Source organism: Jaculus jaculus, chromosome 6 (genome assembly GCF_020740685.1).
Source record: "Jaculus jaculus isolate mJacJac1 chromosome 6, mJacJac1.mat.Y.cur, whole genome shotgun sequence".
Lineage (NCBI taxonomy): Eukaryota > Metazoa > Chordata > Mammalia > Rodentia > Dipodidae > Jaculus > Jaculus jaculus.
The window spans coordinates 32,762,515-32,786,966 of NC_059107.1; the positions used below are offsets into that span (position 1 = coordinate 32,762,515).

At 41.1% G+C, this 24,452-nt stretch overlaps 1 protein-coding gene and 1 non-coding gene across 4 annotated transcripts in view; both read left to right on the top strand.

The window, feature by feature from the left end:
* Positions 1–23,658, top strand: part of Ddx46 (DEAD-box helicase 46) — a 46,192-nt gene extending 22,534 nt beyond the window's left edge. For 2 of the 3 annotated variants that reach the window (XM_045152089.1, XM_045152088.1), the window contains exons 11-23: positions 609–730; positions 5,448–5,526; positions 7,624–7,706; positions 9,028–9,192; positions 9,645–9,807; positions 11,735–11,928; positions 15,052–15,189; positions 15,454–15,603; positions 16,569–16,745; positions 18,407–18,625; positions 19,919–20,063; positions 22,011–22,084; positions 23,319–23,658. In XM_045152089.1, the coding sequence (XP_045008024.1) occupies positions 609–730; positions 5,448–5,526; positions 7,624–7,706; positions 9,028–9,192; positions 9,645–9,807; positions 11,735–11,928; positions 15,052–15,189; positions 15,454–15,603; positions 16,569–16,745; positions 18,407–18,625; positions 19,919–20,063; positions 22,011–22,084; positions 23,319–23,366 (1,757 nt within the window). In that variant the 3' untranslated portion in view covers positions 23,367–23,658. The remainder of the gene's footprint in view (positions 1–608; positions 731–5,447; positions 5,527–7,623; positions 7,707–9,027; positions 9,193–9,644; positions 9,808–11,734; positions 11,929–15,051; positions 15,190–15,453; positions 15,604–16,568; positions 16,746–18,406; positions 18,626–19,918; positions 20,064–22,010; positions 22,085–23,318) is intronic. The other variant, XM_004665072.2, reaches the window with a different exon arrangement.
* On the top strand, positions 11,398–11,530 carry LOC123461940. The gene has a single exon (XR_006637985.1). It is a non-coding gene; the product is annotated as a small nucleolar RNA SNORA9 (small nucleolar RNA).
* Positions 23,659–24,452: the final 794 nt, after the last annotated feature.

The window sequence follows — 24,452 nt, forward strand, 5'->3', positions numbered from 1 at the left end:
ATCTGTTTATTTATGTTGAGCTTTGTTCTTGGCCCAGTATCAGGAGGTATATAAACTCAACATGGAGGATAGTAGGGAAATGCATTTTCCCAGAGTTTTCTCATTTTGGTCTTAGAAAGTGTAGTGCCAGCATTTCACTCAGGATTCGGTTTTCAGATTCAGACTTCTCGGTTCCTTTTGGCAGAGTCGTCTGCAGGTTTGAGTAGGGCTTTGGAAAGTTGTTGAGCTCTTCATGTAAATTCAAGGCACAGTATATCTCTCCTCTGTCTGTGCCCCTCAGAGCAAGGTGGTTTCTGGAAGCAGCAGTATGGCTTCTGTGACACAGTGAGTCGTTTGATTCTCTTGTTACGTGATTGGCAGTTGAGAACTGTTTGAATTTCTGTTCAACCACGTGTTCCTGAGGGTTGAGTATGATGTTTAACTCTTATTTATTTTCCTATAGCATGTTCTTAATCTATTATGTTCTTTATCATAATATTTATGTATAATATACAAAAACAAACAAATATGTCTATGAGACCCAAATTTTATTGCAGAGGTTAATTTAACATTTTAACATATCACCTCAAGACTTGGGTGATCAGGCTTTGACATATTTCTCTTTTCAGCTGTCATCATGACACCAACTCGGGAGCTGGCTTTACAAATTACTAAAGAATGTAAGAAGTTTTCGAAGACATTGGGACTTAGAGTTGTCTGTGTTTATGGAGGAACAGGGATCAGTGAGCAGGTAGTTAGAAAAGAAACATTCAAACTTTCTTTTTTAATGCAGTGTGTGTGAGTGTGTGAGTGCATCATGAGCATTTGGACATCAGAGGACAACGCCCAGGGTCAGTCCTTGCTTTCCACCTGGTTTGAGGCTGGGCTCTTGTTTGCTGCTAAGGATATTAGGTCCAAGGGCTTCTAGGGTTTGTCTGTATTCTCCCTTCTCATTTTAGAAGGGTAGGGCTTACAGTAACTTGCATCTGGCTTTATGGCTTTTTCTGGGGTTTGGGGACCAGAGCTCAGCTTGTTATGCTTGTATTGAAATTGCTTTTAGCTGCTGAGCCATGTCCCAGCCCCCCAATTTTTCTGTCTTTCCTCAAATTGAATGAGTTAATAGTTAAATAGTAATTTTTCATTTGAGTGTTTTAAATGTGTGTGCTTCTAAAATCATAAAGAGTATTAGTGTGTGAAAAGAATTGTAAAAATATTTTTTTGTCTTCAAGGTAGGGTTTCACTCTAGCCCAGGCTGACCTAGAATTCACTGAATTGTCTCAGGGTGGCCTCGAACTCATGGTGATCCCCCTACCTCTGCCTCCCCAGTGCTGGGATTAAAGTTGTGTGCCACCACGCCCAGCCCTAGAATTGTAAAAATTATATACTTGCGCAGTGGTACATATCCATAATCCTTGCATTGGGAAGACTAAGATAGAAGGTCACAGCTGAAAGCCTTGAAAGACTGTTGAAAAAAGAACAAAGAAAAGCTGGTCAGGTCAGCCTGGGCTAGAGCTAGACCCTACCTCTAAAGAAAAAGAAAATGAGGGCTGGAGCAATGGCTTGGTTGTTAAAGCACTTGCCTGCAAAGCCTAAGGACCCATGTTCAACTCCCCAGGTCCCACATAAGCCAGACGCGCAAGGTGACACAAGTGCAAGGCTGCAGAGGCGCACAAGATGATGATGCACTGTCTGGGGTCTGATTGCAGTGCCTAGAAACCCTGGAGCGAGCGTTCTCTCTTTATCTTTGCTCTCTTCCATTCTTTCCCTCACTCTCTCTCATTAAAAAAAAAAAGAAAATCAGGGAATGGTGATGCACATCTATATCCCCAGACTGAGGCAGTAGGATCACAGTGAGTTTGAGGTTAGCCTGTTGTACAGAGTAAGTTCCAGGTCAGGCAGAGCTCAGTACAAGAACCTGTTCCAGGGGCTGGAGAGATGGTTTAGTGGGTAAGTGCTTGCCTTTGAAGCCTAAGGACCCTGGTTCGAGGCTCGATGCCCTGGTACCCATGTAAGCCAGATGCACAAGGTAGCGCATGCATCTGGAATTTGCTTGCAGTGGCTGTAGGCTCTGGTGCACGTGCTCTCTCTATCTTTCTCTGCCTCTTTCTCTCTCTGTCTGTCACTCTCAAAAAAATTTTTAAAAAGAACCTGTTTGACAGAGTAAAAAAGAATGAATTGATGTAATATAGGTAGCATATATTCGTAGCATGATAGCTATCGTTAGTATTCTACTAAAAACTTAGTTTTCTCAGAGTTCATCCTTTTTTTGGGAGAGGGGAGGTTGAGGTAGAGTCTTACTCTAGCTCAGGCTGACTTGGAATTCACTATGTAGTCTCTGGGTGGCCACAAATTCTCATGATCCTCCTGCCTCTGCCTTCTGAGTGCTGGGATTAAAGGTGTGTGCCACCATACCCGGCTCTCAGAGTACATCTTAAATTAGGTTATTGTTATTTCTGTTTTAGAATTTCAGAGTCATTCTTACATTAGCATGCCTTTCTTTCCCCTGCCTAGAAAGACAGATTTATTTTTCCATTTTATAGATGCAAAAGTATTCGGGATGATGAAATAAGATGACAAGTTGGTTTATAGGAGTTAGACCTTAATTGAGGACCTAGATCTTCTAATTCCAAGGCCTATAGTTATCTTCTCTATTTCATCTTGGCTTCTGTCAAGTATGGTGGTTCCGGGCATGGTGGCACACGCCTTTAATCCCAGCACTTGGGAGGCAGAGGTAGGAGGATCACCATGAGTTCGAGGCCACCCTGAGAATGTAGAGTGAATTCCAGGTCATCCTGAGCTAGAGTGAGACCCTACCTTGAAAAACAAACAAAAAAAAAGTATGGTGGTAATGTTGTATATCATTGTTACAATTTCATCTGTATTCTTAGGTGTTTTTTAGCAAGAATTATTTTTACAAACCTTGGCTGTATTTAATTTGGCATTTATAAAACTGTCTTATGGAGATTATTATTATATTTTGACTAGAAAGGAATAAAAATGGCTTCTGTGATTGTGATCAAATAAGCCCTGAAAATTTTGGATTATTCAAAGTTAAAGTTTATTTACTCCAAGCTGGAGAGAATGCTTAGTGGTTAAGGCATTTGCCTGCAAACCCTAAGCACCTTGGTTCAATTCCCCAGGACCCATGTAAACCAGTTAGTTGCACAAGGTGGCACATGCATCTAGAGATTGTTTACATTGGCTGGAGGCCCTGGCGTGCCTGTTTCTCTCTCTCTCTCTCTCTCTCTCTCTAATAAATAAATAAAAAAAATAAGATTATTTACTCTAAGACTTGCTATGGAGCCCAGCTGTCCTCTAGCTTGGGGCCCTCTTGCTTCTACCTCCAGAGTGCTGGAGACCCTATGTGCATCTCCATACCAGGTCATTGTAGGTTTTTGTTTTCTGTGCTGGGGATTTCAGCTTATCAACTCAGTTCTCTTAAAACCCGTGTTCCTCAGCTCCATTAGGACAAACATACTATCATTTTTTCTCTTTGGGCCTGTAACCCTGACCAGCTGTCTGCAAAATCAGGGCTGCAGCTGGGCTTGCACCTTTAATCTTAGCATTTGGGAGGCTGAGGCAGGAGGGCCACTGTGAGCTTGAGGCCAGCCTGGGTTAGTGAGACCTTGCCTCAAACAAACAAAATGAGGGCTGCTTTACTCCTATCAGTAATGGTAAGTTAAAATTGGTGAAATTCCGCTGGGGGTGGTTGCACACGCCTTTAATCCCAGTACTTGGGAGGCAGAGGTGGGAGGATCGCTGTGAGTTCAAGGCTACCCTGAGACTACATAGTGAATTCCAGCTCAGCCTGGGCTAGAGCAACACCCTGCCTTGAAAAAAAAAGAAAGAAAGAAAAGAAGAAATTGGTGAAATTCTTTAGTTTTATTGCCTTCAAATTTTATGGCACCATGTGGTTCTGCTGTTCCACATTCCTTTAACTGTCTGTGGCACTCCAGTGAACCAAACAGAAATGTTTGGTGACTGCTGCTGCTTTAAATTTTTTTTTTTTATTTTATCTAAACACCCTACTTAAAATTGCAACGCTAGCTGGTTGTGGTGGCATATACCTTTAATCCCAGCCCTCTGAGGCAGAGGTAGGAGGATTGCACTGTGTTTGAGGCCATCCTGAGACTATGTAGTGAATTCCAGGTCAGTCTGGGCTAGAGCGAGACCTTATCATGAAACACCACACATTAAAAAAAAAAAAAAAAGTGAGCCGGGTGTGGTGGCGCATGCCTTTAATCCCAGCACTTAGGAGGCAGAGGTTGGAGGATCGCTGAGAGTTTGAGGTCACCCTGAGACTACATAGTGAATTCCAGGTCAGCCTGAGCCAGAGTGAGACCTTACCTTGAAAAACCAAAAAAATAAAATAAATAAATAAAAATAAATAAAATAAAAAGTATAACATTTTTCTCAACACTTTTCTGCTTTATTTTGGTCCAAAGTACTTCAACTTCACTCTATCTAACATTTATTTAATTACTTCATTTTATTTGGTGGGGGGAGGTGCTGCTTTTTAATTTTTTTCCCCTTTAAAAAAGTTTTTTTTTTTTAATTTTTATTAACATTTTCCATGATTATAAAATATATCCCATGGTAATTCCCTCCCTCCCCACCCCCACACTTTCCCATTTGAAATTCCATTCTCCATCATATTACCTCCCCATTATAATCATTGTAATTACATATATACAATATCAACTATCAACCTATTTAGTATCCTCCCCCCTTCCTTTCTTTTTTTTTTTGGTGTTTTTGAGGTAGAGTCTCTCTCTGGTGCAGGCTGACCTGGAATTCACAATGTAGTCTCAGGTTGGCCTTGAACTCACAGCAGTATTCCTACCTCACACTCTAGTTCGTTCTGGGATTAAAGGTTTGTGCCACCATGTCTGGTATGCATCTTTTATTTTTTTAAATTTTTTTTTTAAATTTTTTATGTTTTATTTTTATTTATTTGAGCGCAACAGAGAGAGAGAGAGAGAGAGAGGGAAAGAGGCAGAGAGCGATGGGCGTGCGAGGGCTTCCAGCCACTGCAAAGGAGCTCCAGACACGTGCGTTTCCTTGTGCATATGGCTAACGTGGGTCCTGGGGAATCAAGCCTCGAACCAAGGTCCTTAGGCTTCACAGGCAAGTGCTTAACTGCTAAGCCATCTCTCCAGCCCCTATTTTTTTAAATTTTATTTAAGAGAGTACATTGATGCGTCAGGGCATTTAGCTGCTACAAACTCCACATGCATGTACCCACCACTTTGCACATCTGGCTTTATGTGGATACTGGGGGATTGAACCCTGGTTGCAGACTTTGCAAGCATGTGCCTTTAACCACTGAGCAATCTCCTCAGCCCTGTGTTTGGTGTTTTCTACTCAGACCATTTTGCCTGATAGAGCTATGTAAGAGCCAGTTTTTTAAAATCATTTTAAGCATTAATGCTGATGGATAGAATATAAAATTTCTTCTTTTTAATTAGATTGCTGAGCTGAAAAGAGGTGCTGAAATTATTGTTTGCACACCTGGTCGAATGATTGACATGTTAGCAGCCAACAGTGGTAAGTTGGGGGTATTTTTTTCTGTTTTCTTTTATTGTTGAGCTTGTCACATTTTTGTTAAAAGCAGATAAAAGAAACCAACAAAGGGTTTCTACATTTCTTCTTAAAGCTGTGATATCTTAGTGTGTATTGTAACAAGCTTTCTGTTGAAAGTATTAATCCTTCTTTTGGAATTCAATTTAAAATTTCGTTTCAGAACTAACTCAGTTCATGTCCTTAGCATTTAACTTGGATCCCCCTCAATCCCCCCAGGTAGGGTTTTTTTGCTCTAGCCTAAGCTATCCTGGAATTCACTATGTAGTCTCAGGATGGCTTCCAACTCATGGTGAGAACTTTCTACCTCTGCCTCCAAGTGCTGGGATTAAAGGCATGTGCCACCATGCTCAGCTATTGGATTCTTAATTTATCTTTTGTTGTCATTGATTTTGATTTTTGATTTTCGAGGTAGGGTTTCACCCTAGTGCAGGCTGCCCTGGAATTCACTATGCAGTCTCAGGGAGGCCTTGAACCCAAGCTGGTCCTCCTACTTTGGCCTCCCAACTGCTGGAATTAAAGGTGTAGGCCACCACACCCAACTTAATCTATTTTTTTTGCTTGGCTTTGCTTTTAAAATGGTGGGATGCTAGTTTTTATTGTAAAATTCTCCCCAGGGTCAGTATTTTACAATACTAGATAAATTAAGATATTGCAGCTTCAAGAAATTTTTATCTTTTGTAAATATTGCATGTTTTAGCTCAAATGTTATGCTTTGTTAAATTATTCCCTATCAAAACTGTTACTAAACTGTTGACATTATTTAACTTCTGTGGAGAAAGGCCCTTCAAGATTTATAGAACTGGGCTTCCGAGACTAAACCATCAAAGGTAGGTAACTTAATGCTGTTCCCAAACTTGCAAAACTAATTGTGGCTGCAGGTGGTAGTGTGGAATACATAGCCATTAGGAAGCACTTATTTTGGCTCATTTTTAGTTCTAGAAGAAAATGCTTTCAAAGGTTTCCATTACAGTATGTTGCAGTATTCATATACATATTAGAGTACTGAAAACTGAGTAGTGCATGTTTCTAACAGCATTGTTTGAATTTCTGTGTAAACTTAATTATAGTTCTACTCGAGGTTGACCAGGTGACATGGAAGTTGTTTGTTAAATCATATGTGCTTGCATAGCATATGAAAAGTTTGGGGATAAGTGTTGATTAAATAATCCCTTATTTTTTCTTAATGCTGCATTGATTAAATTTCCTGAAATTCATCTTGATTAATTTTACCTTTTTCCTTTATGTGTCTCTTTGGTCTATCTTTAATAACTATTTTGTACATGTTTTTGCCAGGTGTTTGATTCAACAATTGATAGCAATGCCTATATTAATCCTTAAGAAAGGGCTTCCAGTATATTTATTTAGTTTCCACTATGAAGTCAGAAGCATATATTTAAACCAGTGACAGCACTTAATAAAATTTGCTGTATATCATCATATTAAATATATATTTATGTGTAATGCATTTGTTACTTGAAGATTGTGTATAATACATTAGTTACCTAGTGAGCTGAGTAGCTTCTTAGTACTGGTTTGACATGACATTTACGGAGCGTCTGACTATGGAAGTAGCTTATGAAGTAATGTGGAGAAGTTCTTTATAAAGTAATATGGAGAAGTTCTTTGCCTCTGAATTAGTTAGTGCTGGAGCTTGCTTTCCACACATACGCTGTAATCTCTAATATGTTTTTTCCTAGGTGATGCTGTCAGATAATGGCTGATGTGGCTCGATGCTTCATCTCAGTCTTAGTTTTATGATGTGTTTTGGAGAGGGCTGTTTTCTGAATTTTACAGGTCCTTCAGGCCCTATGATGGTATGCAAGAGACGAGTTTGACAAAAGAAAGGGCCTCATATACCCATTGTCAGAAAGTATTTGCCACTAGATTAAGACTTTCTAGACCAAAAGTTCTTTTCACTGTTAAAGTTACCTAACCTACCCCTCTGGTTAAGTCAGGCATTTTTAGCTCCCTTTACAGTTTTAAAGTTCTTAGTAGTCATAAAATGAATTTGTGACTAATTCTTGGTTTTCTTTTTGTCTTTATTTTTTCTTCTCATCTTAGGTCGGGTCACAAATCTTCGAAGAGTGACATACGTTGTTTTAGATGAAGCAGATAGAATGTTTGACATGGGTTTTGAACCACAGGTAAGCAAGTTTCTCACTTTTTTTTTTTTTTTTTTTAAACTGAGATAGGGTCTCAGTCTAGCCCAGACTGACCTGGAACTCACTCTGCAGTCCCCAGGGTGGCATTTTTCTCATGGTGATCCTCATACCTCTACCTCCCAAGTGCTGGCATTAAAAGCATGTGCCATGCCACACCCAGCTAAATTTCTTAATTTTTGAAATTTCTTTTTATGTATTTATTTAGTTAGTTATTAGAGAGGCCAAGAATGGGCATGCCAGGGCTACCAGCCACTGCAAACAAACTCAAGATGCATGTGCCACCTCATGCATTTGACTTACATGGGTTCTGGGGAATCAAACCTGGGTCGTTGGGCTTTGCAGGCAAGTGCCTTAACAGCTAAGCCATCCCTCCAGCCCAGTTTTTGAAATTTAAATATGACATTCCTATTGCCATGACGGTGCAGTGTTTCTATGGTGTCTGAAATTTCCACACATTTCTGTTGCCTGGTAGTACTGTATGTTAAGGGCATGTGGGACTTAAATAAATAAATATAAATATTTAATATTTATTTCAGGCTCATCTCAAAAATACAAAGGTATTTGTGTAGACTTTCTTTAGCCACCCAAACATCAGTGTTGAAGCTAGAATTAGTGTACGAATAATGGAATTTTAAACTTTTCAATTTTGTAATTTTTATGATTTTTTTCAAATACTTTTTATTAGTGTGGGCATAGGCCATGTGCATGCTGTGGTGCTTGTTTTGATAGCAGAGAGCAAGTTCGAATGTTGATCCTTGCTTTCTGCCTTGTTTGAGACTGTATCTCACATTCACTATGATGTTCATCTGAGTAGCTGGCCTGCAAGCTTTTGGAGTGATTTTCCTGTCTCAACTCCTTTCTAGCCCTAGACACCCTGGGATTGTAAACATTAGTGTTTTGGCATGTGGTTTTACACGGGCTCAGGGATCCACATTCAGGTAACCATGCTCACATGGCAAGTGCTTTAACCACTGAGCCAATTCCCAAGCCCCAAAGAATGGTGTTTTGTTTGTTTTCGGTTCAATGTAGGGTCTTGCTCTAGCCTAGGCTGGCCTGGAATTCACTATGTAGTATCAGGCTGACCTTGATCCTCCTACCTCTGCCTACTAAGCTGGGATTAAAGGCAAGCACCACCATGCCTGGCAAGTTTAGATTTTCTAAGGCAACAAGTTGAAATAAATCTCAAAACTTCCTTACTTGATTTGAACATTGTGTAAGTTTTGGAAACTATACTCATTTTACCTGCCTGTATTGTTTTTTCAGGTAATTAGACTCACTGCATTTCTCTGTATTGTTTTCTCAGGTCATGCGCATTGTGGACAACGTCCGTCCTGATCGACAGACAGTTATGTTTTCAGCTACTTTTCCCAGAGCGATGGAGGCTCTGGCTCGCAGGATCTTGAGTAAGCCCATTGAAGTACAGGTTGGAGGCAGGAGTGTGGTTTGCTCGGATGTGGAGCAACAAGTGGTAGGTACTGTGTTTAGGAAACTTTCCGTTCCCTTGGTATTTAGGCAGTACATGTTCTCTATTTAGTTTGTGTGTGAAGTGGGCAGGAAACTTCTAAAGTTGGGTCTCATGCATCAGCTCAGGCTGCTGTGTGTGGCCAGCTACATAGGATTGTGTGCTGTATGGAACTGCTCCTTCTTTCATGGTTTTTAGCTTCTCCCACAGAAGTGGAGAGCTAGCAAAAATGTTACACATTGATCCTAGTTATATGGCTAAGGGACAGAGAGAACCCATGATCATTTGCCTACATTTATAAACCTCTTATGCTCTGAAAGTTTATAAATTTTTTTCTTAGCCTTTTAAAAATATACGAAGTTGTTACTTTTTAATTGTTCACTATAAATTATGTATTTCTGTTCAGAGTCACAGTGGCCTTTTTAGTCCATTAACTTGATGTAATGTGGCATTTTCAGATTGTGATTGAAGAAGAAAAGAAATTCTTAAAGTTACTGGAGCTTTTAGGTCATTATCAAGAGTCAGGATCTGTCATTATCTTTGTGGACAAGCAGGAACATGCTGACGGCCTTCTGAAGGACTTAATGAGAGCATCTTATCCTTGCATGTCTCTTCATGGAGGTAATGTCTGCTTCACACATAAAATATGTTTGAAGTATGTATCTTGCCAAGGACTATCCTGTTCTGAATAACAATAATTGCTTTGTTGTTTGGAATTTAAAGTTGAGTTTCACATCATTTATTTTAGTTTTTTAATTTTTATTTTATTTATTTATTTTGGTTTTTCGAGGTATGGTCTCATTCTGGCCTAGGTTGACCTGGAATTCACTATGTAGTCTCAGAGTGGCCTTGAACTCATGGCGATACTCCTACCTCTACCTCCTGAGTGCTGGGATTAAAGGCGTGCACCACCATGCCCGGCTTATTTATTTATTTATTTATTTTGGTTTTTCGAGGTAGGGTCTTACTCTGGTCCAGGCTGACCTGGAATTAACTCTGTAGTCTCAGGGTGGCCTTGAACTCATGGTGATCCTCCTACCTCTGCCTCCTGAGTGCTGGGATTAAAGGCATGCGCCACCACGCCCGGCTTTTTATTTATTTTTTGATGTGTGGTCTTGCTCTAGCCCAGGCTGACCTAGAATTTACTGTGGCGTCTGGCCTCAAACTCACAGCAGTCCCCTACCAAAGGTGTGCACCACCATGCCCGGCTCTGCACCATTTTTTGCATCTGGGTTTATGTGAGTGCCTTAGGAATTGAACCCTGCTCTGTAGGCTTTGCAAGCAAGAATGACTGAGCCATCTCCCCAATTCACTTTCATTGGAGACATTACTTTGTGTTTAATAATTTTTGGAGGAATCATGTTGCCTTGGATTTTCATGCTGTATTTTGTTTTGCCACTCGTCCTGAGCCTCTTCACGTCTTCAACTTAAGAGAGATCTGGTTGGGTACTTTAAAACCAGTAGTCTTGGAGGGGCATTGTGGTTCACGCCTTTAGTCCCGGCACTTGGGAGGCAAAGGTGGGAGGAGCATTGAGAGTTCGAGGCCACCCTGACTATATAGTGAATTCCAGGTCAGCCTGAGCTACAGTGGGACCCTACCTTGAAAAACCAAAACAACAACAACAAAAACAGTAGGCTTCAGAGTTACTGTGTCTGTGGTAATGACCTAAGAACCAAGTTGAAGTGCAGCTTTTGATGTAATAGTTTGGGGTAAAAGTACAGGTTCTGTGTGTGGGGCGCTCCTTCTGATGGTGCTCCTTCTGGCCCTGAGTAACAAGCCCCAGGAGAATAAAAAGTTCTGAGTCCTGCTAATGTAGGCTAAGTGTTCTGCAGTTTCCTCCATATCTTCCCAAAGCAGGTGGTTTGATTCAGGTGTCCCCCATAAACTTAGGTGTTCATAATGCTAGGTTCCCAGCTGATGGAGATTTGGGAATTAACACATCACCCTGGAGGCAGTGTATTGTTGGAGCTGGGCTTATGGGTGTCACAGCCAGCTTCCTCTTGCTGTGGTCGGCACACTCTCCTGTTCCTGTTGTCCACCTGATGTTGGCCAGGGAGTGATGTCCACCTTCTGCTCATGCCATCATTTTCCCTTGCCATCATGGAGCTTCCCCTCAAGTCTGTAAGCCAAAATAAACCTTTTTCCCACAAGCTGTTCTTGGGTGATTTCTGCCAGCAATGCGAGCCCGACTGCAACAGTGGGTTGAAAGCCCGCAAGTCTCCAGTGTGCCCAGGTCTGCAGTGACCCTGTGCAGTCCTGCAGTGCTTGACAGAGCCGTTTTGAAATGATTTGAGGCCTTGCTCTGCTCTCTCCAGAACAAGGTTATAGAAATTTCAGACAATTCAAAGAAAGAGGGAAAGCAAGTCCAGTTTGGAATGTTCATGGAGTGGACCAGTGGTCTTGAATCTTGCCAGAACATTTTCTTGCAAGTCTTTGTGAGAGTTGGAAGTGTGCATTTGTTTTTATTCCATGCTTAGAATCTTTCTATTGTCAGAGGAAATTGAAAACTTCAGCATGTTTCACCATGTGTATCTAATTCACTTACAGGTATTGATCAGTATGACAGGGATAGCATCATCAATGACTTCAAGAACGGAACCTGCAAACTTCTCGTGGCCACCTCTGTTGCTGCCCGAGGTCTAGATGTGAAACACCTGATTCTCGTAGTTAATTATAGCTGCCCCAACCATTATGAAGATTATGTGCACAGAGCAGGACGGACAGGAAGAGCAGGCAACAAGGTACAAAACAAAACATTATAGTTGATTTCTTTTTTCTTTTGAGATAGGATCTCACTCTAGTCCAGGCTGTCCTGGAATTAACTACGGAGTCTCAGGCTGGCCTTGAATTCACAGTGATCCTCCTACCTCTGCCTCCCTAGTGCTGAGATTAAAGGCATGCGCCACCACGCCCGGCCTTTTTCATTGATTTCTTTAAAAAGATAGTATGATTCTGAGCTGGAAAGATGGCTCAGCAGTTTAGGCACTAGCTCTTAAAGTCTAAAGGCCCAAGTTTGATTTCCCAGTATTCACATAAAGCCAGTTATACAAGGAGGCATATTCATCTGGAGTTCATTTGCAGTGGCCAGGGAGTGATGTCCACCCTCTGCTCATGCCATCGTGGCAGATGGACCTGGTTTTTCCTCTCTTTCTCTGCTTGCAAATGAATAGAAATTAAAAAAAAAAAAAAAAAATACGTGGAGGCTGGAGCAATGGCCTAGCACTTGGGGTGCTTGCCTGCGAAACTCAAGGACCCAGGTTCGATTCCCTAGTGCCTATGCCAGCCAGAAGCACAAGGTTGTGCGTGTGTTTAGTTTGTTTGCAGTGGGTGGAGGCCTTGGTGGACCTATTCTCTCTCTATCTGCCTCTTTCTCTCTCTCAAATAAATAAATAAAATATTTTAAAAAATGAATATGGGGGCTGAAGAGATGGCTTAGCAGTGAAGCGCTTGCCTGTGAAGCCTAAGAACTCCGGTTCGAGGCTCGATTCCCACATTAGCCAGAGCATCTGGAGTTTGTTTACAGTGGCTGGAGGCCCTAGCGTGCCCATTCTTTCTCTCTACCTGCCTCTTCCTCTCTGTCTGTCTGTTGCTCTCAAATAAATAAATAAAAATAAACAAAAAAATTTAAAAAAAAAGAATATGAATTCTATTAGTCACTGATCATGAAAGTTATTTTCATCTGGGAGTTTCTTCAGTTTCTTCTTCAGTGAGTTGGGGCTTATTTTTGTTAGGTTACCTGTTTTGTTTTTATTTAATTTCCATACATCCTATAGTATATTATCTCTGGGAGTAATATTTTATTTTTTTTTAAAATAAAATATTTTGGCCTCTAGCTGCTGCAAACAAACTCCAGATGCATGCACCACTTTGTGCATCTGGCTTACATGGGACCTGGAGAATCGAACCTAGTTCCTTAGGCTTCATGGGCAAGCACCTTAACTGCTAAGCCATCTCTCCAGCCCCAGGTTTGTTTATTTATTTTATTTACTTTTTATTTACTTGAGAGAGAGGTGTAGAGAGATTGGGAGAGGATGGGTGCTCCAGGGCTTTCAGGTTCTGCAAATGAACTCCAAATGCAAGTGCCTCCTTGTGTATCTGGCCATCCTGGGTCTTGGGGAATCGTACTGGGTTCTTTAGGTTTGCAGGCAAGCGCCTTAACCACTAAGCAACCCTCCAGCCCTGGGAGCAATAAATATTTTAAAAGGAAGACAGTTACTTTGACTTTCTTTTTCTCACTTTTTTCTCAAATTTAGAGCCATCCTCCTACCAGCTGGGGTTAAAGGTATGCTCTACCATGCCCAGCTTTATTTTTTTTTAATGTCCTTGTTTATTTTTTAATATTCACTCGTGTCTTCATTTGGAAGCTCTTCTTGACTTCTGGGGTGTGGATAATTCATCCAAAAGTGTCCTTCTTCAGTGCCCCATTGAGTTTCTGCTTCATTTTAGCTTTGTGAGTTTGGGAGCAGCCAGACCATCTGAATACCATTTTCTCTTGTGTCTGATTAAAATGCTGCTTTGATGATATTTGGGCTTGTCGTCTTTAAGTTTTTGTATCAGTCGGGTGGTGGTGCCCACCTTTAATTCCAGCACTTAGGAAGCAGTGTTATGAGGATTGCAGTGAGTTTGAGGTCACCCTGAAACTACATAGTGAAGTCAGGTCAGCCTGGGCTAGAGTGAGACTGTACCTCAAAAAACACAAACAAAAACAACCATCTTTGTATAGCAGCAGGTCCACATCCTTTATCCAGTGTTGTGACATGCACCAGCCCTTCCGCTCTCCTTTCTTTAGCTCTCAGACTCTTTCAAGGGTGCTTCCAGGTCCATAATGTCTCTGCAGAGGAGTTGCCCAGGCATTATTGGCCAGTACCACCTCCCTTCAGGCACTGTGGCCACAACCACCTATCAACAGTGACAGCGAGAAAGGAAGTGGGGACAGGTGAATATAGCCTGGTTTTGTTTTTGCCACAGAATCTCATGTTGCCCAGACTGGCCAAGAATTCATTGTGTAGCTAAGGATGACCTTGTACTCCTGATCCTCTTGACCCTGCTTCCCCAGGCATGTGCCACCAAACCCACTTCATACAGTGCTGGGAATTGAACCTGGGGCTTTGTGCATGTGAAGCAAGCACTCTACCAACTGAGATGCAACTCAGCCTGTCTTCCTTCATTGTCTTCGCATTTTCATTGTAGATGTCTTTTACCTTCTTGTTTTAAGTTTATTCCTAGGTATTGTGCATTTTCTTTCATTCTTTCTTTCTTTTTTTTTTTTGAAGCTGTTGTGAATTCAGTAACTTTTCTTTCTCAGTTTGTTATTGACATAGAAAAGCTGCTGTTTTTTTTAATTTTTTTTTTTTTTTTTTTTGAGAGCAACAGACAGAGAGAGAAAGAAGCAGCAGAGAGAGAGAAAATGAGCGCACCGGGGCTTCCAGCCACTGCAAATGAACGCCAGACGCGTGTGCCCCCTTGCGCATCTGGCTAATATGGGTTCTGGGGAATCCGACCTCAAACCGGTGTCCTTAGGCTTCTCAGGCAAGCACTTAACCACTAAGCCATCTCTCCAGCCCAAAAGCTGCTGTTTTTTTAAAAAAATGTTGAAATTACTTATTTGAGAGACAAAGGCAGAGAGAGAGAGAGAATGGGCATGCGGGGCCTCCAGCCACCTCTAACGAACTCCAGATGCTTGTGCCCCTTGTACAGCTGGCTTACATGGGTCCTGGAGAATTGAACCGGGATCCTTTGACTTTGCAGGCAAACACCTTAACCGCTAAGCCATCTTTCCAGCTCAAACGGCTTGTTTTATATGTTCTGAATCCTGCTTTGCTGAAAGGTCTCATATGTAGTTATACCTTCTCACCCTTCATCAGGGTTATGCCTACACTTTTATCACAGAAGACCAAGCTCGCTATGCCGGTGACATCATTAAAGCTCTTGAATTGTCAGGAACTGCAGTGCCTCCTGATCTGGAGAAACTCTGGAGTGATTTCAAAGATCAACAGAAAGCTGTGAGTGTGTTTAAACTCTTATGCAGAAATCACTGATGAGGCTGTGTGGTGCTTCAACATTTGATAACTGTCTTTACTTGTTTCTTTAGAAGGGAAAGATGAAAACAGAAAGCTCTTGTTTGAACTCAGTATTTTGTGAAGTTTGTAGAACATTTATTTTTAATGTAAGGTGAACTAGTTTTGTTAAGTTTGCATATGCTGCTTTGATAAATATTTAATAGATGATTGCTCTGAAATAAACTTTATTAAATTTTTCCTTAAAAGGAAGGAAAAATAATTAAGAAGAGTAGTGGGTTCTCTGGCAAGGGATTCAAGTTTGATGAAACAGAACAAGCCTTGGCTAATGAAAGGAAGAAGCTACAAAAAGCAGCCCTTGGCTTGCAAGACTCAGATGACGAGGATGCTGCTGTCGATGTAAGTGCTGTTCTAAGCCTCATCCTTGGCCTGTGAAGTGATTTTTATTTTTTCTTTTTTATTTGTACTGGGAGCTGGGTCTTGTTACAGGATTGGTGAGGTAGCCAATCACAGGAAACCTTGGTGTGTTTTTGTTGTTGTTTTGTCCAGGGGTGTGGTACACACATGCATTCATGTTTACTTATTTTCATAAAGTTGGATTATACTGCTTCATAACTTATTTTTACAATAGCATAACTTATTTTTACAACAGCAGCATGATCAGTGATTTCCGTGTTCTTGGTGTCTTATTCAAAGACTTTAAGAAAGGCACATACAAATGTTGAAGCAACAAAGAACTTTATTAAGAGCAAAGAAACAAAGATTTGAATTCACTGCCAGGTTGGGCAGCAGACCACCCGAGTGGAGTATACTCCAGGGCACTAGGAAGTGGTCTGGGGCTTCTCTTCATAGGAATGTTAGGGAGGATGGATCATTTGCTAGGAGTGTAGCTTGAGTGGCCCTCTACTTGAGAATCTTGAAGCTTGAAAAGGGATAATAACCTTTTCATAACTCATTATTGTCATCAGAGTCCATGTTCTTAACAAATTGAGGGTTTTACAGACTGTATTCTTTGCAACCCTGATCCAAGGAGCTTTAGAAGAGAATGTTTTTATAGCAATTGATTATGCCTATTATTTACCAGTACCCTCCTTTTATATTAAGTGGGTCATTTAGCATTGCATATTGTTTTCTTTCTTTCTTTTTCTTTTCAATTTTTTCTACCACAGACAATAGATTTTTGAAATAAAATGTATGCCCTTAATGAAGAGCTGGTATATTTTCCTGTTAATCCATGAGTTTGAATTTATATAAATTTACCCTCTTATCCTAGCCCTTTGCTGAGAACATTTATTTGTCTTGATACAACTAAGTTAGTATGTCCACTCCAGTTTTTATTAATCCTTGATTTTTGCTTGGTCCAGATTGATGAACAAATTGAAAGTATGTTTAATTCCAAGAAGAGAGTGAAGGACATGGCAGCTCCTGGGACATCTAGTGTCCCTGCTCCAACGGCAGGGAACGCTGAGAAACTGGAAATTGCTAAGAGATTAGCTCTCAGAATCAACGCTCAGAAGAATCTGGGCATCGAGTCTCAGGTATTAAGTAATTTGTTCCGAGTCTTAGTTGTTATGTTGGGGCCTGGGGTTGTTTTGAGACAGGATCTCATGTATGTATCTCCAGGCTGGTTTTGAACTCAGTATGTAGCCAGGGATAACACTGGACTTTGATTCATCCTGCCTCTATTTCCCAAGGTGTTTTATCACCACACACAGCTTCATTCATAACTTTCTTAGTTTTGTTTTGTTTTGTTGTTTTCCCGAGGCAGGGTCTCAGTCTAGCCTAGGATGACATGGAACTCACTCAGTAGTCCCAGTGGCCTCATACTCTCAGTAATACTCCTACTTCTGCCTGCCATGTTCTGGGATTAAAGGTGTACACCATTATGACAAGCTTATTCATTACGTGAAAAAAATACATATATATATGTTTTGAGATAGGGTCTTGCTCTAGCTCATGCTGACATGGAATTCACTATGTAGTCTCAGGATGCCCTTAAATTCACGGCAATCCTCCTACCTCTGTTTCCCAAGTGTTGGGACTAAAGGTGTGCACCACCATACCCTGCTTGTTTATTTTTTATTTTTAGGTTTTAGAGGTAGGGTCTCACTCTAACCCAGACTGACCTGGAATTCACTATGTAGTTCCAGACTGGTCTTGAACTCACAGTGATCCTCCTACCTCTTTCTCCCTGGTGCTGGGATTATAGGTACGAGCTACCACTCCTGGCATTGATAACTTTTTTTTTTTTAAAGTATGTTTTTATTTATTTATTTGGAAAAGAAAGAAAGACAGGGACGGGGGGGGGGCGGGGGAGAGAATGGGCATACCATGGTTTGTAGCCTCTGCAAACAAACTCCAGATGCATGCACCACATTGTGCATCTGGCTTATGTGGGTTCTGGGGAATCGAACCTGGGTGCTTTGGCTCTGCAGGCAATGCCTTAACCACCATACCATCTTTCCAGCCCGCATTGATAACTTTTAACTAAGACTATATTTTCAAAGCATTCTCAAAGAATGACTCAACTGATTTTTGACTGTAGTTTAAAGATTTTGGATTAAGTCATTTACTATAACTTACTGAATGTTGGGTTGGTTCATGGAGTAAGGCTCAGTATGCCAGCACCTACTTCAGGAAAGTGCCTAGGAGTCATAAAATACGTGATTTTAGAAGTACTGCGCTCTGCATGAATCAAGAGTTAGATCATTTTCAGGAGCATATTTATAATTCTGTAGAGCATTTAATGGATCATTGAATGTTCTGCAGTTATCAGGAGTAAGAAAGATACATACATGAAACTTAGTTAGAAATGTAAACTGTTAAACTGCACGTATATGTGGAACTCTACATCGGAGAGGTGCTTTCTGTTTCTTTAAATAGTGATTTTCAGGGAATAATTTTGGGTGAGGTTCTTGACCCTGTTTCTTCTTTTAAAAATATTTTATTTATTTATTTGACAGAGAAGGAGGGAAGGGAAGAGAGAAAGAGAGAATGGGTGCACCAGGGCCTTCAGCCACTGTAAACGAACTCCAGACGCGTTTGCCCCCTTGTGCATCTGGCTAACGTGGGTCCTGGGGAATTGAACTGTGGTCCTTTGGCTTTACAGGCAAATGCCTTAACCGCTTAGCCATCCTTCCAGTTCCTTGATCTTGTTTTTGTCCTCCTTTGAGATTTGACTGCGGATCTTCTTTAACTGCAGGATGTGATGCAGCAAGCCACCAATGCAATTCTCAGAGGTGGCACCATTCTGGCTCCCACAGTGTCTGCCAAAACCATTGCAGAACAACTTGCTGAAAAGATCAATGCCAAGCTCAACTATGTGCCTTTAGAAAAACAAGAAGAGGAGAGACAGGATGGTGGACAGAATGAATCTTTTAAGAGATATGAGGAGGAATTAGAGATCAATGACTTCCCACAGGCAAGTAACATTGAAACATTTTTATATGGTGAAATAGCGATTCTTACTTTATTTTTCTTTGTGTGTGTGTGTGTGTGTGTGTGTGTGTGTGTGTGTGTGTGTATGTATCTGTTGTGTATGTACTTGCATGTGCCCGTGTGTGTGTGTTGTGTATCTACTTGCATATGCCCATGAAACACCGAGAATGCCCACCTGTGGTGAAACCATTCCATAGCTCTTCTGCCTGTTCTTCCTTGAGCTGGAGCCACTGCTCCACGTGCTCCAGTAATTCTCCTGTCTTTGCTCCTCATGGAACTGGGGTTACAGATGTGTATGGTCCTCCCCAGCTGTTTATGTAAGTCCTATGGGTCGAACATGAGTGGTCTATCAGGCCTTGTATAGGAAGTACTTTTAACCCCTAAGCCATCTCTCCAGGCCAAACTCTTGCTTCTTTAAGAACAAAATTTCTTCTTTAAAACACATGAACAGAGCCACCATGCCCGGCTTAATCTGTTTTTTACTTTATTTTATTTTGTTTTTTAGGAATTACGATTTTAATATTGACCATGTGTATTAACCAGTCTATTCTTTATCAACTCAGATTTTTTTTTTCCTTTTTGGTTTGTCAAGGTAGGGTTTCACTCTAGCCCAGGCTGACCTGGAAATCACTCTGTAGTCTTAGGCTGGCCTTGAACTCATGGCGATCCACCTACCTTTGCCTCCCAAATGCTGGGATTAAAGGTGTATGCCACCACACCTGGCTTCAGATTTTTTTTTTCCTTTGGTTTTTCAAGGTAGTCTCTGTTTAGCCCAGGCTGACCTGAAATTCACTCTGTAGTCTCAGGCTGGCCTCAGACTCACAGTGATCCTCCTACCTTTGCCTCCTGGGTGCTAGGATTAAAGGCAGGTGCCACCATGCCCGGCTTCAACTCAGATTTTTTAAAAAATTTATTTGAGAGAGAATGGACACTCCAAGATCTCCAGCCACTGCAAATGAATACCAGTGCATGTGCCTCCTTGTGCATCTGGTTTACATGGGTCCTGGGCTCTTTGGCTTTTCAGGCAGAAGGCTTAAACGCTAAGTCATCTCCCCAGCCCTCAACTCATTTTTGCCCTCAACTCATTTTTTTTTTTCAAGGTACGGTTTCACTCTAGCCCAGGCAGACCTGGAATTCACTATGTAGTCTCAGGGGGGCCTCAAACTCACAGTGACCTTCCTACCTCTGCCTCCTGAGTGCTGGGATTAAAGGTGTGCACCACCATGCCTGGCTGCAAACTTGGATTTTTATGTCATGGTCCTTACCTTTCTTTTAGACGGCAAGGTGGAAAGTTACCTCCAAGGAAGCACTGCAGAGGATCAGTGAGTATTCCGAAGCTGCAATCACAATCAGAGGAACGTATTTCCCTCCTGGCAAAGAGCCCAAGGAAGGCGAGCGGAAGATCTACTTGGCAATTGAAAGTATGTACTGTTGATTTTGCATCAAGGCTGATGTAGACTTAAGTGAGAAGCCAGTTGTAGGAAGGGCTGAAGATAAGGAACACCCGCAAGAACAGTGTATTTCTTTATGTCACGAGGTCTCCATTTAGAAATTCAGTAAATGTGTAATGGTGAATGATTTATTTATGGGACTTGTTTTGAAAATCACTTGAAAATATGAATTTTTAAGACTTAGGCTTCTGCTAAGTGAAGTATTCTGGCCAAAGTTCAGGGGAGAAAGTAAAGTGGCTGTAGCAGTACACTTAATGCTGCTGAAACCGACCTTCCCCTTCCTACCCCAGGTCTCACTCTAGCCCAGGCTGACCTGGAATTCACTGTGGAGTCTCAGGGTGGCCTCGAACTCTTGGTGATCCTCCTACTTCTGCCTCCCAAGTGCTGGGATTAAAGGTGTGTGCCACCACGCCTGGCTTTCTGTAGCCCATTTTTTTAAAACTATGTTTTATTTATTTATTGGGGGGGAGCAGATTAGAGAGAATGGGTATGCCAATGCCTCTTGCCACTGCATACAAACTCCAGACACATGTACCACATTACGCATCTGGCTTTATGTGGGTCTGGGGATGGAACTTGGGTCCTTCAGCTTTGTAGGCAAGAGCCTTAATCCTAAGCCTCCCCAGCTCAAGACCTTGTCCCCCCCCCCCCCCCGAGGTTGGATCTCAGCATAGCCCAGGCTGACCTGGAGTTCATTTTTATTTATTGATTTGATAGTGAAAGAGAGGCAGACATACATATAGAGAGTGGACATGCCAGGGCCTCCAGCCACTGCAAATGAACTCCAGACGCATGTGCTACCTTATGCATCTACCTTATGTGAGTCTCAGGAAAATCGAACCTGGATCCTTTGGCATTGTAGGCAAGCGCCTTAACCAATAAGCCATTTCCCCAGCCCCTGAGACCTTGTTTTGAAATTTCCCAGTGAAGCTCCCTCATTCCTACTTTTATCAAAATCCGTGGACTGTTGATACCCTGTCCTACAGGAAGTCAGGAAAGCCTTTCCTAAGAGAGGTCAGACTTGGTTTTCAAACCTGTTCATGAATGAATTCGTTCTCCAGCTAAGCTCTTTTCTTGATTCTGTACCATTGCATATATGTGTCCCTTTTTTAAAAAAAATTTACTTATTTATTTATTTGAGAGCGACAGACACACAGAGAAAGACAGATAGAGGGAGAGAGAGAGAATGGGTGTGCCAGGGCTTCCAGCCTCTGCAAACGAACTCCAGACACGTGCGTCCCCTTGTGCATCTGGCTAACGTGGGACCTGGGGAACCGAGCCTCGAACCGGGGTCCTTAGGCTTCACAGGCAAGCGCTTAACCGCTAAGCCATCTCTCCAGCCCTGTGTCCCTCTTTTTTAATTGTCTCTTCCTGTAAGAATTTGTTCAGAAGGCACTTTCCTCATGTGTTTGCCAGCTTCAGAGAGCATAATAGATATCCAATGAATATAATTGTTAAATGAGTAAACAAAAAAGCTGTATTTTCCATTAGCCTTTTCTATTCTTTTCTGGATAAATCACTGATCTTTGCTCTGTTTCTAATCTAATCAGAACTCATAGCACTTCTATAACTGTGATTCCAAATGAATTTTTAGATTGTATTTTCTATTTCCATGAAGAAAGCCTTTGGAATTTTGATAGGGATTGCATTAAATGTGTAGATTGCTTTAGGTAAGATTGCCATTTTCACAATATTGATTCTTCCAATCCAGGACACTTCTATAACTGTAATTACATTTGAAACCCTAAAAGCAGCCAGAAAGATAAATGGTCACTTTAGAGCATTGATGATGGTTCTATTGGGCATTGGACAGCTGTCTTGGCAGGCAGTAACGTTTCTTCCTGGCCCTCCCTGACATGGATAAACATCTGTATGATCCTAGTGATACAAATAGTACACTTTCTTCTCAATCACCAGGTGCTAACGAATTGGCTGTGCAGAAAGCAAAGGCAGAAATTACCCGGCTCATAAAAGAAGAGCTCATCCGACTGGTGAGTGAGAACTTCAATGGATGATGTGTTTCAGTAAATTTTTTCCTCTATTCTCACTAATACAGATATGTAAGCAAATCATAAGTACATACCTTGCCCGGCATGGTGGCACATGCTTGTAATCCCCACAAGTTCACACATCTTTGTAGCTTACTTGTACATTGGATTTTGAGATTATTCTGGTTTGGGCTTTAATGAATAGCACTTCTGTGAACCTTCTCTTGTCTTCTTGGTATACATATATTAATGTGCTTTTTTTTTTTTCTTGAAAGTATACTTTGAATAGAGTTTCTATTTATAGATATGTTTAATTTAGCTTTTTAATAGGTATTGCTAAATAATTTTCCAAAGGATATTAACAGTTTCCACTCCTCCTTGCAGCATAGGAAAATTCCAGTTTTTCTTTATCTTTGCCAACACATGTTGGTGTTTTAAGTTTAGGCAATAACTTCATTTGTTTTTGTGGGAGAAAGCAGCCTACTAAAGGCTTCTTTCCACGTGAGCAACAGACATGTTGCTTGTCTTTAGTGTCAGCTGGAGATCATAAACTCCTGTAGCAGGTGGTTGGAGAGAAAGCTGCCTCTGTATCTTAGGAATGTGTGCTTGAGAGCAGTTTTCAAATTTTACTTACATCACAATCTTTTGGGAAGATACAACTTAAAAAAAGAGGATACACAAGTGCAAAAGAGATGACCCACACCTATGATCCCAGCACTTGGGAAGCTGAGGCAGGAAGATTGCATAAACTTAAGATCTGCCTGGGCTACAGTTTGTGACTGTCTGAAAATGCCAAGTGATGAGAATGAGACATTGGTCTGGGGACAGCCTCACATGAGAGTACTAGAGAGAAAGCGTTGTGCCGTGGACCTCCTTTGTGTGTTGATTCCAAGCATAGTTGTCAAGAGAAGGAATGCTTGAGTGAATGAAGAATTGGTTATTTATTGAACACTTCCTTTTTGTTTGTTTGTTTTTTGGTTTTTCAAGATAGGGTTTCACTCTAGCTCAGGCTGACCTAGAATTTACTCTGTAGTCTCAGGGTGGCCTTGAACTCACAACAGTCCTCCTACCTCTGCCTCCCAAGTGCTGCGATTAAAGGTGTGTGCCACCATGCCCAGCTCCTTGTTGTATTTTTATTTTGTTTTTCTGATAGTTTTGTAGGTTGCCACATAAAATCATCTTAAATATTTAGTGTGTAGCTTTTTCTAACCATATATCTTTTTGTTTTTTATCATAGCAAAATTCATATCAACCGACGAATAAAGGAAGATACAAAGTATTATGAACATCTAGGAATTGCTTTTCACCTGTGCTGGTCTGTCATGCTCACGGCAAGTGTCTGAAGTTTACATGTATTGTCAAGTGCAACTTTGAAGATTCTATCTTGCTTATTTTTTAAATATAAGGAAGCAATGTTTGCTCAGTCAATATCTCCAGGTGTGTTTAAATCAGCTTGTTTCAGAGTATGGTGTATTTTGTTGGAAAACTTAAAACGCTGATATTGTAAGTATCTGGAAACATTTGGATTTCATATTGAAGGCAGTAATAAAAGTACATCAGTCACCTTCTCCTTTCAATGAACTTGTGATCATCTAAGAAAAGGTAAAATTCCTTGTCTTTTTTGTGTCACTGCTTCTTAAGCTTAGGTCTTGACTAAATGGGACGTATGGACTGTCACAGTAGTTGTAGTAGTTGGGCATGGTGGCTAGCCTGAGAACATATAGTGAATTCTAGGTCAGCCTGGGTAGAACGAGACCCTACCTTGAAAAGCAAAAGAGAATATTAAAGTAGAAGTCTTACAAAATAGACTCAAGAGTTTTTGTTTTCATTTTTATAATTATAAGTGGGCAATGTTTGGTTTACTTCTTGTGTTTAGGTTTTTATACAATTAAATACATGTAGTGTAAGGACTTTTTTTTTTTTTTTTGAGGCAGGGTCTATATGTTGCCCAGGTGGGCTTTGAACTTGTGATCCTCCTTCATCAGCTTCCATAGTGTTGGTATTATGGTGCCCAGCTTCACATTTCTTTACACTGAAGTAAAATGTAGTGTTTACTACTTTCAGATTCCATTCTTAACTCTGAGTCTGCCTACATACTGATTCCTTTATCATCTTTCAAAGTTTTAGCCTTTAAATACTAAATATATGGGCCGGGTATGGTGGCGCACGACTAATCCCAGTACTAGGGAGGCAGATGTAGGAAGATCACCATGAGTTCAAGGCCACCCTGAGACTACATAGTGAGATCCAGGTAAGCCTGGGTTAGAGTGAGACCCTACCTCAAAAAAAAAAAAAAAAAAAGGCAAAAAACTGAAACAACAAAGCAGACAAGGCTAGGGATACAGGTCCATTTGCAAAGTTCTTGCCTAAC